This window comes from Astatotilapia calliptera, chromosome 8 (assembly GCF_964374335.1).
Source record: "Astatotilapia calliptera chromosome 8, fAstCal68.1, whole genome shotgun sequence".
NCBI lineage: Eukaryota > Metazoa > Chordata > Actinopteri > Cichliformes > Cichlidae > Astatotilapia > Astatotilapia calliptera.
Genome location: NC_137429.1, coordinates 10,024,879 through 10,041,469, shown reverse-complemented (window position 1 = coordinate 10,041,469; position 16,591 = coordinate 10,024,879). Strand labels below are relative to the sequence as shown.

Here is a 16,591-nt window from a genome sequence, read left to right as displayed (position 1 = left end):
AGAGACCATGTTTCTACAGTCGTGTGTGTGCGAGTGTGTGTGTGTGCATACTGTGAGCTACTGGCGTCATCAGAAAAGAAAAAAGGAACAGTTGATTAAAAAAAAACATTTTATTGATAAGTAACCGCCAGACATGTGCTCCACTTACTCCATCATCAATTTATCTTTGCATCTTTCCCTCTCATGTCTGGCATCTAGCAATAAATAATTATTTACAGCCATTAGGGAAGCACAAAATGAAAAGCAACAAGAAGTTACAGTCATTAGAGATGCTGTCAGAGCAGTAATATACAGTGAATGAGACAGCCTGAAATCAATACTGCTGCATACAAAGCTGACAGATAGAGGATGGTCATTAATTGATAGTCTTGGCTGGATTAACGCCTGAGTCTGGTGTATCCTCTCTCTCTCTCTGGTGGATATTTGTGGAATTCCCAAATTATCCCGAGACAATAATTCAGTTATCTAAGAATCAAAAAGAAAAATAGCCACTTTTAGGAACTGCTGTGTGGAGACATGATCTGAAGCAGTGATAGTAGGTAAGGTAAGTTCAACACAGAAAACATTGCACTTTTTGACAGTTGTACAGTTGCTGATATGACAATACATTTCAGATGGTTCCACTATAAAAAAAAGTAGATAAATTAATTTAATAAAGTGTTTAAAGCACAAAAGGTACAATTATTTCGAAAAGTGTAAAAAAAAATGGCCACAGATTTGTGCTGCTGGACTCCACCCCCCTTTTCTCTCCTATACTAATCTTGTGATCTTTAAGAGGTGCCTGATCGTCAGATAGGAAACTACTCTAGGTTTTACCTTAAAGGTGGTGTATTGTACCACCTTTAAGGTGTACAATACACCTTACAAGTTTTATACATCACCCACAGCAGCAGAGGGCAAAATTAACTGACTCAAAAGCTTGCTTAGTTACTAAAGAATGAGTGAGGAATGCTTCAGGAATGACCTTATAGCTAATGAAAAATTCATCAGTACCTACCTAATAACTCCTGGTCTAGGACTTTATAGTAAATAAAGAACAAGCTAGGATGTATTATATTAATAATTTATTAAGTAATAATTACTTCATACACTCACTGCTTTGTTAGACACACCTGGTCAATTGCTTGCTAATGCAAATAGCTAATCAGCCAATTTCATGGCAGCAACTGAATGGATTCAGGCATGTAGATATGGTCACGAGGACACGCTGAAGTTCAAACCGAGCATCAGAATGGAGAAGAAAGGTGATTTAAGCGCATTTGAATGTGGCATGGCTGTTAGTGCCAGATGGGCTAGTCTGAGTATTTCAGAAACGACTGATCTACTGGGATTTTCCACACAACCATCTGTAGGGTTTACAGAGAATGGTCCAAAAAAGGAGAAAATATCCAGTTAGCAGCAGTTCTCTTGGAGAAAAATGGCTTGTCGATGCCAGAGGTCACAGGAGAATGGCAGACTGCTCTGAGCTGATAAAAAGGCAACAGTAAATCAAATAACCACTCGTTAAAACCGAGGTATCTAGAGGAGCAACACATTGAACCTTGAAGCAGATGGGCTACGGCAGCAGAAGACCACACTTGGTGTCCCTCCTGTGGTAACTGAGGCTACAGTTTGCATGGGCTCACCGCAATTAAACAACGTAAGATGAAATGTGTCCCAATTTCTGCTCTGACACTTGGATGGTATAATAAGAATTTGGTGTGAACAACATGAGAACATGAATCCATCATGCCTTACAATTACAGTTCACGTTGTTGTTGGTGTGATGGCGTAGGCGATATTTTCTTGGCAAACTTCGGGCCTCTTAGTACCAACTGAGTATCATTTAATCATCACATCTGACCTGAGTATTGTTGCTGACCATGTCCATTCCTTTATGACCACAGTGTTTCCCGAACACGAGTTCACTGTACTTAAATGACCTCCACAGACACAGGGTCTCTATCCAATAGACCATGTTTGTGAAGTGATGGAACGGGAGATTCACGTTGTAGATGTACAGTGAATAAAACTGCAGCAACTGCGTCTCATGTTCATGTCAAAATCTCTTAGGAATGTTTCCAGCGCATTGTTGAATCTGTGGCATGAAGAATTAGGGCAATTCTGAAGAGAAAAGATGGTCCAAACCAGTACAAGCAAATTGTACCTAATGAACTGACCAGTTAGTGCAGTTATCTGTATACGTACTGCTGCAAAACCTCATACAAAGTAGTTACTTAGTAGTTACAGATTTTTTCAGCATGACTCCTCCATTGCCTGTAGTCCATAATTACTTAATAAATTTTAAAAAGAGCAGGGTCCTCAAAAAGTATCTCAGTATTCAACATTCAAACGCACTTATATGAATAACTTAATTCTTTGTAACATAATAAAGGCAAACACCATAAAAATGTAATGTAGAAACTACTAGAGGAACAACTTATTTACGTTTCTTACACTAAAATTTGCCTTCACCATGCCAGTCATATAATAACATGTTAATAATCTGTGCATAATCACAGGAGGCAGGGGGTAATTAATGGTAAGGTAAACCTGAAATAATGAGAAACCACTGAAGTATGCTTTGGTCCTTGATGCCACATAAAAAGAGCAACAAGTAATCAGTGTAAGTAATTACTGTATTGAGTTATGAGGACAGTGGCAAGTTGTTAAGGCAAGGATAATTATGAACTCACCGGTACCTAATGATTCACTAACACAGGATCTCCCAGTTGATTCTTTAGTAAATAATATTTTTCACATGGAATGCCAAGAGCTGGATTTATTAGGGAACTAACAATGAGCGTTTACTATCAGGCCATTGCTGATCCATTCCTCACTTGCACTTTACTAAAAAGGCACATTTTTGTTTCACTTAATATAAAGTGTTAGCAGGATGTCTTACCTCTACACTCATATCTGAGGTCTGAGAAGATAACATGTTCCTGAGAGAACACAAACAGTCCCAGTCTGCCTCCAGCCAGGGTGTGGTCATACACGGCCCCCGAGTCGGACAAAATGTCCCTGCCCTCGTACACCACCACCCTGCAAAGGAAGCACAGTATAGCCAACCCAGTGCAAATCAGCCGTAGTACAACACTACTATGTTCACATTAAATTTAAGTTAAAATCATAAGTAAAATGCAAGATAACCGGCAGAAAGTAACTAAAGGCATTTCAATTTCAAATAGTATCATCAAGGACATTTTTGAGGTATCTTTTCTATTCTTCTTCTTTTTCTGCTTGTCCTTCGCAAAGTTACTATAAATTCACACTTTACGTTTTTCTTGACGTTGCATACTTAACTTTTTTTTCACGGACATCACAGAGGACGTGATGTCAGTTGGAGATATATTCATAGCAGTTACAATGGAGCTTTGGAGCAAGTATCCAAAATATCAATACATGTCCGTCCTTCACAGTCAAAGAGCAGGAGCTTCTTTTCAGCCTCACATTCACTTAGTGTACAGTTGTACATTCATTCTCCAGTACAGTCATTCAGTAACAGGAATGCAGCACTGCCACAGCATGTATCAAAAAAGAGTATTTTTTCAAATCTGTCACATAACAGCTTTTTTCTCTGACTTCTGTTTTTTCCAGATTGGAAATCTCACTATGGCAATGCTGTTGTTTTCCCCATCTGCACATAAACAGCACAGAGCACAGAGAACTCGTAGCCTGGGGTTGTTTTTATTTTGTTGTTGTTTTTTTTTTTTTATCCAGGCTATTAGTGAGAAATACAACTAAACAGAAGTAGATGTGGCAGGTTGAGGAGAAGTGGGTTGGACTTGGAAAGTGAATTACACTGTTATCATAAAATAACTCTTAGAGATTGATGATGTCCTCGAGTGTAAGAACATTTCAGGCTGACACAAATGTGATTTCCACAGATTGAAGAAGTCATTCTGCAGATTGTTGTTGCACTAAAACCTACATGAACTGAACTGGGCCACAAAAATTTTATTTCAAAGAACATGCCCAGATTTTTCTATTTTTTACCTATAATAACATTGTGGCGTGGGTGTGGTCCTTGGCCAGCTGCAGAGGAGGCGTGACGCAGTGAGCTCCCGGGGCGGCGCAGGGGCGGGGTGAACAGGTGTGCTGGGATCTGACAGTGATTGTGTCTCTTTATGTGTTGGCAGTGACAGACGGAGAAGGAACGTGACAGCAGAGAAAGAGAGCGCGGAGTATATGTGTCCACTACAACCCGAGCTTAATAAAAAGTTCTGCACTGTCAAAAGTCGCTCCGGCTGGTATTTCTTGGGTCCACCGTTACAAACATTAATTTTAATAGTTTGCCATACATGCAAATATACACAGGCATGTTCAGCGCTATCACAAATGTCTAAAATTCCTGCCTGCAAGTTGGATTTTGACTTAAAATTAAGAAGTTTCTTTGGAAATAATAGGCAATAATGTATTCCGTGGGTAGTAATTGGGTTAAAAAATACTGGTATGGTCCTATAAAAGCCAAGCCAATAATACCTGAATGTTCAGCTGTAAATGTTCAGTTGTTTCCACTAGAAAAGAGCTCGAGTTCTCCTGAGGAAACCTGCCAATCTAATTCTAAAAGTTTGGTGGATTCCAAGATCATAATCCAGCTGTGACAGCTGTTTATGACAGCTCAACCCCAAAAATATAAATTAAATCCAGGTTCCAAATACAAAAAACCAGCCGAGCGACAAATGTTTCATCTCAGTATATCTGGGGTTTTTTTTAAACTTAGGTTATTGTGTAAGTGTATCTAATGAAAGCATGTAAAAAATTTGCCTTAATACTATGAAAAAACCCATTACAGGCAATCAAAAGTCATGCAGTCATGATAAAACTTGAAAACTTTGCCATGAGTCCTGTGACAAACTAAGTACACCCTTAATGCTTCCATAGGACTTAAGTAATGCAAAAGACTTTACCTCAACCTAGCTGTCAAGCACAGTAGTGGAGGTGTGATGATTTGTATATGTTTTGCGGCCACAAGACCTGGGCACCGCACAGCCACTGAGTTAGCCATGAGCTTCCCTGTATACCAAAGTATTCTAGAGTCAAACTTGACACCATCTATATGACACCTACAGCTTGGCTAGCAAATCTATAGGAGAATGGCTGAAAAAGAAAAGAATCAAGGTGATGCAATGGCCCAATAAAAGTCCAGACGTCAACCTGATTGATATGCTGTGGCGAGACCTTAAGAGAGCTGTGCATAAACAAATGCTCGGAGACCTCAATGAGCCGATTCACCACTGTAAAGAAGATCGGGCCATAATCCTCCACAAGGACGTGAGAGACTGATCACGTCAAACAGAAAATGATAACATCAAGTTATTGTTGCTAAAGAAGGAATGCAAAGAGTCCTGTGAAAAACGTTCTTTTTCACATGACTGTCGGAGATAAGGACGCACTTTTTAATCATATTATTTTGCTCTAGCATATCTAAACCCTCATGACTTCCTGACTACAGGGGCTAGCCACAAGAAATTTTCAGGCCTGACATCTAAGCTCTGTTAAAAGCAACAGCAAAATTCATTTTACACCCACTCCATGTGTCACAAGCTAAAGCCCAAATCTCATTTTTTGTCAGCATGATTTTCTCTGTAACCAACTTTGAGCATCAATCTCATGGGATATATCATAGTTTCAAAGCAACATTGGCCCAATTAAATGTTGATGATGTAGAGTAAGAGAAACATGTGTCAGAGAAAACTTCAAAAAGTGCATTTGGGATAAACTTTTAATACTTAAATCATCATGTGGGATAGGTTGCTGGTCAAAACAAGTTACGGGATAGCATATGAAAAGTCTCTTTTTCCTACATTTTGATACGAGGCTAATCTTCTAGCTGTATTTAATCATATTTTAAGTTGATTCTGAGTGGGTCAGGTGGGAGGATTCACTGATCTTTCATGGAAAAACCCAGAAGTATAACTACTTCACAGAGCAATATCTTCTGTCAGAAATGAATATATGCTGCATATTCTGGGGTCACTGCTTCTTTCAAGAATCAATAATCCATAATAAATCAAACCACAGTTGTGGTGACACTTTACATTATGGTTTGTACCTGATAAACCCAGTCTTGGGTCGGTGGATAAGGTGCATGCGGTAGGGTGTGTAGTCCTTCCAGGCAATTTTATTGGGGTCGTGCCACAAAGTTCTGACCTGAAACATATTCAGGCGCCACGGAGGACAATCATATTTACCAGAGTATCTAATGTTTACTGCGCCAAACAATTTAATATTCAGAAAGTGTTATCTTTTAAGATAAGATTTTCTTTGTATTTTTTATGATACTGAAAGCACAATAAAAAGGTGGCAGATTTATGAGTTTACTCATTCTAACCTGGTGTCTAGTGTTTCCTGTGTGCCACAGAGCATTGCGCAGATACTCCCCTGGTCCTGTGTTTGAGTTGACCAGTTTGATTGAGACTCCAGCAGTGCCGAAAGCTTTGGTTGGCTTTTTCTCCCAGTAGGCCTGAGACACCTGCGCTTACAGAAAAAAAATCAATGTGGTGGAGAGAAATGGTTACATGTTCTCTATTATGTATTTTAAGTTTATTGCTTGTGAGAATTAAGAGTCAGCGTTCAGCTCGCACCTGTTTCCACATGACAACGTAGAAGCGTTGACTGGACTGATAGGCAAACACAATCCCTGCGTAGTCGTCATCTCGGTTAGTATTTACATAAAATGTGACACTGAAGTCCACGGCGCTGAACTTGTCGTATCCTGTTCAGACACAGGAATATTATTCATGTTGACTAATCACTTTCATTATATGTCTTATATGTTTAGTGTTTTTTATGGTTAATCTCACCTAAAGCGATCCCGGGGTCAGAGTTGGCAATCTGCAGCAGCTCTGTACCCTGGCTGCGGATGACCCAGAGGGGGTCAGACTGCGTGGTGCCTTTAGGGTCCAACAAAACAACCTGAAACTTCCGGAAATCTGTAGACCCAATATCCTGGTTCAGGGGACAGGGATCCAACGCATCTGGAATACTGTCATTGTCAAAGTCATCAAAGCATGCGTCTCCACTGCCATCACCTGAAAGAATAAAGAAAAAAGAGAACAAGTGTAACTTGACTTTTCCTTATTATTTTTTGCCAAGATGGGGGAAAAGAACTGGACAAGATAACATGAAAATGTACTAAGAAAACCATGTATGATGGTGGATAGATCAACCTTTTAAGTATTATTAATTACACTACAGAGAGCCATTAAGTGTTTATGTTGATGTCCAAGATCAATATGACCTAAAGCAATGGAAACTGGACTGATAGTCACAAACTTTTATTTCATGACTGCAAAATCCATTAATCATAAATTGTACAAGTTATTTTCCCTGTGTGACAGCAAACTATTTGTTCATGTCTGTATTTTGATATTAGCTATGTAAAGCCTGACACACCTATGACTGGCTAGAATGGGAATCAGGTCTTATTTTATTTTTAAATGAAATCAAATTGCTCACTTTTTTTTATTGATTTGAAACATCCCTGTTTACTTTCTATTTTGCCTCCTTGGGTAGACTAGGATAGGATAGCTCAGCTGTAACAACACTGACCATCAGAGTCTACCTGGTCCCTGTTGGGTACCAGTCTGCAGTTGTCACGGTCATCAGGGATACCGTCATTGTCGTCGTCATGGTCACAAGCATCTCCCTTTCCATCTTTGTCGTGGTCAGCCTGATTGCTGTTGGCAATATAGGGGCAGTTGTCTAGAGTGTTTTGGTGGCCGTCCTCATCGATGTCCTCATTGTCGTCGCACATGTCTCCCACCAGGTCACTGTCAGAGTCAAGCTGCCAACACATGTGGATGTAGTGTATAATATGTTTTGGGTCACTACAAACAGCATTATTTATTTAGTGCAGGGAATACTTCTGTATTAGCCTGGGGGCTCGGATTAGATGAGAAATTAGCTAAAATATATAAATAAATAAAAAAGAGGTCACAATTAAATGAAATTAAATCTTACGGTTTCTCTTAAGGTCCTACCTCAGCATTTCAATCAAGTTGAGTTTTGGGACTATAGCACTACCTAGATACTTTCTTTTTCTGTTGTAGATTTACTGCTGTGCTTGGGATCATTATACTGTTGCATGGCCCAGTTCCAGCCAGGCTTTAACTGTTGGAGAGATAGGCTTACATTTGATAGAATACTTTGTTATGTTATGCATATTTGTTCATGGTTGACTCAATAAAGTGACCAGACCCTATGATTTGGGCAAAACAAGCCCAAATCATCATCATCCATCCAACCAAAAGCTGGAAATGATAAGCTAAAAATATGGCGACCAGTTACAAGCGTTAGCTAATTGTATGAATTATCAGTTAAAATTATTAATTAAACATAATAAGTAAATATTTCTCTGAAATCAAAAGTTGGAAATAATTAACTAAAACATGTCTCACAGTTGGAACTGCTAGCTCAAAGCATCAATAAACAAAATAGCTTTCTAAACATTAGCTAACCTGTGGCAGCAGCATTTAATGAAGAGTTTTTAAATATAATAGTGACTAAAAGTAGTTGATTAATGGGTGACGGAGTTTTCTTACTGTAACTAATGAATTGTAAGCAACATATAATCACAAAGAGTTTAAAATAAACTGGAGGCAGTCCGAATCTAACTTTAAAATGAGCTCAAATGCACTTATTTAAATATAAAAGGTATGTTCATAAACAGATTAGTAGATTCATCTGACAGGGTTTTGGGGGTAAGTCAGAAGAAAAAAATGTTTGAAAACTTGATTTTTTCAAGAACCTGGTCTGGGTTATGTAGAAGTGGGCAGTTGTCACACTGGTCTCCGACACCATCCAGGTCTGTGTCCCTCTGGTCGGTGTTGTAGACTAGAGGACAGTTGTCCCGGTCATTCAGAACCTCTGAAAGAATAGATAGAAACACACACACATACACAGCCTTTAGACTGATTTAAAAAAAAAAAAATTTTTTGTGAACATAACCAGACAAATAATATACATCAAGGCTATGTTTCGGTAAATTCAATTTCATCTATATTTTCAAGTTCATATCTACTTTTTTTGAGTTATTATATTGCCAGCACTGTCACTTTATTACCACCAATTGATCCTGATTCCAAGTAGACTAGCTGCACATTCAAGGCCTGGTACAATGAGTTGTTCTTACCGTCTCCATCTATGTCGATGCTGCAGGCGTCTCCCTCTCCATTGTTATCAGTGTCTGTCTGCATAGGGTTGCTTTCAAATGGACAGTTGTCGCAGCTGTCCCCAACCCCGTCCCTGTCAGAATCAAACTGCCGAGGGTTGTACATCAGCGGGCAATTGTCCTGTGTCAAAAAAACACACATTCACATGGATGTTTGCATACGGCAAGACACGCCTGTTTTCAATCATGGCGACTTTAAAGTGGTTTTGTCTCACCCTTTCATCTGTGATGCCATCATTGTCATCATCAGGGTCACAGGCATCGCCCTGTCCGTCCGCATCCAGGTCTTCCTGTCCAGAGTTTGGCAGCATGGGGCAATTATCCTGCAGCCAGTCACAACAAAGATTAATGGTATCCAACCAGAATGCAGCTCGGGTATCTCTCAACAAGTCTGAATGATTTTAGCTCACGCTGAAGTAGATATCTTACCTTTTCACAGTGATAGGTGGCATTCTGCTTGCAGGGTAATCTATTATTGGGCCAGCCATCCAGATCAGAGTCCTCACCACACAGGGAGCCATCGCCAGCAAACCCCACCGCACACACACACTTGTACAAGACCTCAGACGACAGGCCAAGGTATATACACTCAGCATACTTGTGGCAAGTGTGTGTGTTGTCTTTGCAAGGGTTATACGGTTCACACACCTACAAACAGAGCAGCTCTTTGAGAATCCAAAAGTCTCTACGGTTAATGACTGCAGGTCAAAGCAAAGAGAAAAACACCTGCCTGCCTGGTTTTCAGGGCTTCATCCAGACCGAGGCCATACGGTTGAGTGCCTTTATGGCGCGGCGGACAGGGCAGGCAGTAGAATCCAGGGTCTGTGTTTATGCACAGTGTAACACACACTCCCTCCACTTCACACTGAAGAGATGGAGGTTGAGAGATTATCCATGTTCAGCATATCAAACATGAACTGTACAAAGGTGTTACGCGTGTTGAAAGAAAATCTCTTTGTCAGGATCAGACTACAGAATATTTCAATGGTTACTAAGTCAGAGAAGTTAAAAATGAGTCCACTGACTTCTGGAAATGTCATTAGCGCTTCAGATAAGTATCGGAAAAATTAAAGTTTTGACAAAACGATTCCATCAGGCAAAAAGTTAATGACTGATGAAAGTTCTTAATCTCTGGAGGAATATGAATATCTGTACCAAAATTCTTGGTAGTTCATCTAGCTGTCTTGTCACTTAAATCAAAACCATAAATGTGGTATTAGAGGAAAAATCTGGGTCACCAATGTTATTCGGATGCATCATCTGGGAGCCATAAGGTCTAAAAAATTCCCAATAATTCATTCCATAGTTATAGAGACACTTTAACATATGCAACCAACTGACAGGCAGGCATTATCATCACTGGAAACGGCCCTGCTGACCTTGTCAAGTTGGGCCACAATTCACTGCAAGGAAATAAAGATAACTCCCTGAAAATCAATGAAATGCAGCATTATGCTAAGGAATTTTGAGGAGGACCTTTCCTACGCCATGCATCAGCGATGTTAGGCCATTGTTGCGCTCATATTGTGTAGTGTGATCCTGTGTCTAATCTCATTACCTCATTCTCATCTTCACAATGAGTGCCGTTACCACTGAAACCCAACGGGCAGCGTCCACATTCCCATGATCCATCGCGATGCGTTGTGCATTTAACCCCAGGAAAACAAGGATTAGAAAGCAAGCACATATCTGAAATGCATAAAAATTTACACATAAAAGTCTTTTACACTTAGTCACAAAGCAAATTGTTCAAGTGTGGGTCAATTGCACCATAATGATTCTGAAGGAATTCATATTCGAATCATTTCTCTTTTCTATCCTAAGCCTCTGTAATTGAATAAAGCAGAGCAAACAGTGAAGGATATTATTTCTTAATCCTCAATTGTTTGAAAACATGTTCTCTCCAATAAAATGGGATTAAGGTTCTCTATGTATGTGAGGCTTAGCCTGCATGTAGAATAACATTAGTTGGTACAGCTGCACAAGGTTAAGGTTTACCTAAAGGACATGGTTGTTTGTTACATCCTTCATAGTCCACAGCATCTCCAGCACAAGGCTTCCCGCCGTTCTGAGGGGCGGGGTTCACACACTCTCGCTGGCGACTCATGAGGCCCCCGTTACATGTCTCTGAACAGACTGACCATTCAGTCCAGGCCGTCCAGCCTCCAGCAACTACACCGAAATGCATCATTTACCTTTGAGCCACTTTTAATGCGTATGAGTGCTTTCAAATGTGCAGCTGTGCGCTCCTACTTACTCGGGCAGAGCGTGTTGTTGCAAGGTTGTGTCTCCATGGCGCTACCTGTGCACCCCTTGCCCCCCTTCTGTGGTGGAGGATTGTTGCACAGACGGACCCGTGTAATGTTTCCTTCTCCACATGTGGTTGTGCACGCAGACCAAGGAGACCAAAGGCCCCAGTTCCCGTCAGCACGCACTAGACAAATAAAAACAAAAGAAAGTCAGACCACCGCTACAGCTCAGCAGCGTACAGAGAACAAAACATGTTTCCAATTACGATTAGAATCTCTACGATCTCCATTTGTCTGAGGTTTCATATTTTCGCCGTCTGGGAATTGCCAGTTCACTGTTTTGAATAGGACTTGGCTCAGTCAGTCAGTCACTAAAAGAGCATTAAGCTGAAACAGGTGACAGATCCGATGTGCAGAGTGATGCCTTACCCTTGCGGTCACACTTCATCATCATGCAGCTGCGGGTTTGGACTGACGGGCCAGAGCAGGACGGCATGATGCCATTGCAGGATCGACCCCTTTGCTGCCCTCCACGTCCACAGGTGGCGGAGCAGTGGGTCCACTCAGACCATGGGGACCAGCCGTCTTCATCATCTTTATTACATACAGACAACAGACGTGTTGTTGTTGTTGTTGTTGTGTTTTTATTATATTTATTAATCTTGGCATCCATGTAAAGACAAAATCCCAGCTGCAGAAAAATGATACTCACTAAGACAGACAGGACAGCAACTTCCATCGACAAAAGACGGATTGATGCAGGACACAGGAGCACATGACACCTGTTGACAAACCACCTTTCCATCCTGGCAAGACAGTCCAGTGTTGATACATTTAGATTTTCTAACAATATCACATTATTGAATCCAGATGTTTTGCTGAATGCCAGTTCTTGCAAGGAATGGTATGTTTTCATGAGTCATAACAAGTCAGGCTAATCCTTCATCCCATCCTCAACAAAAATAATGGTTCTTATAAAAAGAAACAGACGTAGGGATGAGGATGAAGCATGCATAAAATATAGAACTTCTGGTAATAAATGAAACCACATTGCATACAAGTGAAACTTCCCCAATTGGTAAACATCGTTTAAAGGAACAGTTGGACATTTTTAAAATGCTGCATATTTGCTTTTTATTAAGTATTAGAGTGAAGCGAAGCAATAATAAGTTGCAGCAGTCAAGTCGTCATCCAAAGTCCTTGTGTATAAAAACATTGGTAAGCTACCTTGAAGATTAATTTAATGCTAATGGTTGTCACTTATAATTTTCCATTTTACTTTGCTGGTGTAGATGATGATATTAATATCTGCTCTCTATCTCTTATATATCCTTAATTCAGTTAAATGCTTGCATGGTATTTCCCCAGGAAATTCTGCCAGTGTGTTATTGTAGTTAATAGATTTGTTCAGCACAAACCTGGCAAGTACAGGAGGTGCAGCTGTCAACCTCCCAGTCCTCCCCCTGCTCGTACACTCGTCCATCCTGCACGCACCACGCCTCACTGTCTCTGTCAAGATCATTGTCACTGCTGTCACCATCACCACCTCTGCGGCTGCTTCTGATGCTGCTGCTGATGCCACTGCCGTTGCCATTACCATTGCCACTGCCGCTGCTGTTGCCACTGCCATTGCTGCGGTCACGGCCGTGGCTGTTGCTGCTGCTGTTGCCGTTCCCGTTGCTGTTGCCATATCCTCTGCCACTGCCGTTGCTGTGGCCACGGCCGTGGCTGCTGCTGCTGCTGCCGTTGCCGTTCCCATTGTCATTGCCCCTGCCATTGCCGTTGCTGTGGCCATGGCCATGGCTGCTGCTGCTGCTGCTGTTGCCGTTCCCATTGCCTCTCCCATGGCCTTTCCCTTTGCCACTGCTGGTACCACTGCCATGTCTGTTACTGAGTTCATCCAAAGATATCCGTATCTCTTCATTTTCTTTGGACTGAAAATACTAAAATTAGCTAAATACATTTTTCAAATAAGAAAGTATTATTGTGTATTTATATTGAATGAGACCAGCCAAACTACTGTGGGCCATATCTGTGGGGAGATTTCCTCTTGGTTTTTTTTTTTTTTTTCCCCCAGAGGCATTTGCCACAGACCACAGTACTTCCTGACAGAAAATCCTTTATTTGTGCCATTTGCACTGGAAAAAGAATTACTCTCAGAATTTAAATTCAGTCAACTTTTCTGTGATGACACAGAATAAAAAGTGTATTACAACCTTGGTAAACACATAGTTATTGAAAATGGACTATTACTGGTTTAAATAATCTAAAAATAATCTAAAAAAAAAAGATTTAAAAATGTTCATGTTTAAAGTTACTTTTACCTTAAAAATGACACAACATTTTAACCTGTTTGCTAAAAAATATTTAAATTCTTGCTCATGCTGCTATAAAATAATGTACCATCAGGCAATAAGAAACACAATTTTAACAAATACCATGATAAATGTGCATGCTTTTATGCATCTTACTACTCTATCCAAGTCTTCGAGCAGGTTGTTGGTCACAACACGTAGGCCATGGATCTCAGTGAGCAAGCCAAACAGGTCCTCACACGGATGAAGACAGATTTGCGATGACAAGTTGCTGACCTTTGCGCCATCCACACCTGTGGAGGAGGCACGAGTATGTGTGGGCTTTTCAAGATTTAGATATGATTCTGCTTTAATGATAAAGAAACAGGCGGAGCAACTGTACTGATGCATATGTGTGGTACCTGCACACTCTCCTGCTGCATAGAGGAATATCAAAAGCTGAAGGAGACCCCTCAGATAACCCATTCCTGCTTACACATAAATAACACATGCAGTCACCTTGAAATATAGAAAGTAACCTCCTTTAAAGAATCCAAGCAGATCTCAGGCATAGGAAATAAAAGAAAAAGAAGGACAAAAAGAGAGAAATAACCATGCATACCTGCGTTCTCCTTGCTCCTCTGCCTTTCCTGACTAGAAATCACAGCCAGTAGGCTCGTCCCTGCTGCAGCTCCGCAGGGGCTGTAGTGGAATGTCTCCTTTTCCTCTTCCTTGATTGCTTCCCTCCTTTATTATCTTCTCACCTTGGTATCCAGAGTGAAGATCACCAGCACAGTTCACTCAGTAATTTGTCACTGAATCATCCAAAGAAAAGAAAAAAGGGATGGGTTTGGTAAGAGAGTAATCTGAGTAAGAAACATGCAGACAGCTTTGTTAGTTCGGGAGAAATCTCAAACAGTGTTATTTGTTTGAGAGTGTGTGTGTCTGTGTATGTGTGTGTATGTGTGGCAGGAGCAGGGGCCATATTTTACCCGTGTGTCTGGCGATGAACTAGGCTGCATATCTCCCAGCGAGGAACCCAGCTGGATGGAAGGAACTGTGTCTGTGTGTGTGTTGACGTCTCGATGCAGGTTTCCCAGACACATCATTTACACTCTTCACTCTCCAAAATGAGACTTGCATGCACGAATGCACACACTCACACACCGAAACAGGCACACAGGCACAAACACACACTGTTACTGGCTGCACAAATTTTCCAATATTTTAGCAGCGAGAAAACTGGCATTACCATAAATCCTTTGCAAAAATTAGAGGCTCGATGCGTGTGTGTTTGCATGTGTGTGCTTTTGGAAGTGCTGTGTGCAGAAGATTGTGAGCTACGAGAAAACTGATGGAATACAAAAACATCTACTTCGGCTGGGATCTCTCTCTGTTTGGTCTTCTCCCTGCTGAGTCAAAAAGGCATCATCATCCCGAATCACATTTTCCATCTGTACACTCCACTTGTGGACTAATGAATCTCACAGATGTGTGTGCACACATGCATGCGCCTGTGCCCATACAAACACACTCTCACAAAATCCCAACAAATTTTCTATTTCCAGATACCTAGAAACATCACAGCGGAGAACAAATAAGAACAGAGACCATGTTTCTTCCTGGAAGTGGTTCAGTGACGGAGACAGTGAAAGCAGGTGCTGTCACTGCTCTGGGAGTCAGAAAAAGCCCAAAAGTAATAAGATCTGAGGGGATAGAAAAAGGTAGAGTTGGGTGAGATTACTTGGCAGAGTCTAGCGTGACACGCTTGGAGTGATATGCTGTGCGGAAGGCACACTCTGTTCTGGGATCTGTCTCAAAGTCCTGACTCTGTTAGTCTTACACTGTGTTTATGGGGAGAAAATAGTTTTAAAGAGGGCATCCACTATGGTCTCAAAAAAACTGATTGAAGGCTACAGGGGCTATCGCCAGAAGGTAGTACTGAAAGCAACAAGAAGACCTTTAATAAGATTGAGGCAGGATGAGAAACAGGGCACTTTATGCAATCAGGCAGCTTAACAAAAGCGAGGTGGTGTTGCAGCAATTGCCCCATTTCTCCAACAGTAACTAGACCAGAGAACTGAAAGGGCTTCTGCATTATAGTCTAAGTCCTTGCTGTGAGCAGAAACTTCAGTGCCAGGCAAGCCAGACAATGACCTGCAATTGCCGCCCCACTCTAAGCATAGTGGTCAGAGAATTACATGGGCTTAAAGGAAAAGGATTTACATGGACGAGTGCACAGTGAAGCAAGAATGGAAAAGGTTGGGGATAAAGGTGTCATAAGACAGAAAAGGTAGGCATGAATGATATGATGAGACTTGTAAAAGACTGTCCTTTATTTATATATGATCTAAGCTCATTTCTGCTTAGTTAAATAAGTGTGTAGCATGCAGATAGATAGGTGCTGATTCATCTGACAGAGTGCAACCCTTTGTTTATCTCAGTAACAATCACTGCGAGGTCAGTAGCTCTACAGGTCAGTAAAACAGGACAGCATTAATCCATTTATCAGATATTCTGCAGATTAGCCTGCAACGCGCACGCTTCTGGGATCTGTAGTCCAGAGTGACGATTTTCTGAATGAATCCGAGTCATTTACACAGTGCATGAAGGTCTTCATATATCAAAGGCCTCTGTTATTAGACTCGGTGGTGCTGAAATCAAAGCTTGACCTCAGAGTAATGCGCAATTTCTATCAACCGGTAGCACCTCATTTCTCTCAAACCCCTGCCGTGCGTCACGCTCAGCGCACGTACCCTACTGCTCCCCCACCCATGTGCCCAAGGCGACCGGGCAACCATGAGGTGTGAAGTGAGAGTTGACAAAGCGCCCGGCACTGCAAGCCTGAGCGAAACCGGCCCCCTCTGCGCTCAGGGCTTAGCCCGGCTCAA

The 16,591-nt window shown here is 41.3% G+C and overlaps 1 protein-coding gene across 2 annotated transcripts; it reads right to left on the bottom strand.

Moving 5' to 3' along the window:
- Positions 1-95: 95 nt before the first annotated feature.
- Positions 96-15,047, bottom strand: LOC113028271 (thrombospondin-2-like). 2 transcript variants are annotated; one of them, XM_026178407.2, is made up of 22 exons: positions 14,693-14,976; positions 14,323-14,515; positions 14,123-14,188; positions 13,878-14,014; positions 12,825-13,340; positions 12,119-12,212; positions 11,836-12,000; positions 11,415-11,591; positions 11,156-11,329; positions 10,716-10,846; positions 9,888-10,022; positions 9,587-9,805; positions 9,373-9,480; positions 9,119-9,278; positions 8,735-8,853; positions 7,537-7,771; positions 6,789-7,016; positions 6,570-6,700; positions 6,317-6,457; positions 6,038-6,135; positions 2,885-3,024; positions 96-465 (listed from the first exon to the last, which is right to left on the bottom strand). In XM_026178407.2, exons 3-22 carry the CDS (start codon positions 14,184-14,186, stop codon positions 458-460), a joined length of 3,180 nt encoding a protein of 1,059 aa, XP_026034192.2. In that variant the 5' UTR covers positions 14,187-14,188; positions 14,323-14,515; positions 14,693-14,976; the 3' UTR covers positions 96-457. The 2 variants fall into 2 exon arrangements, with proteins under 2 accessions (XP_026034192.2, XP_026034191.2); XM_026178406.2 differs by lacking the exon at positions 96-465 and having other exon boundaries at positions 2,868-3,024; positions 14,693-15,047.
- Positions 15,048-16,591: the final 1,544 nt, after the last annotated feature.

Excerpts from the sequence above, each read along its gene's own strand:
- LOC113028271 (XM_026178406.2), bottom strand. The coding sequence starts at position 14,186 with ATGGGTTATCTGAGGGGTCTCCTTCAGCTTTTGATATTCCTCTATGCA. Across the intron at positions 12,001-12,118 it reads TTGCTGTCCTGTCTGTCTTA|ATGATGAAGACGGCTGGTCC; the intron begins GTGAGTATCATT and ends TATGTAATAAAG. Across the intron at positions 11,592-11,835 it reads GATGAAGTGTGACCGCAAGG|TGCGTGCTGACGGGAACTGG; the intron begins GTAAGGCATCAC and ends TTATTTGTCTAG.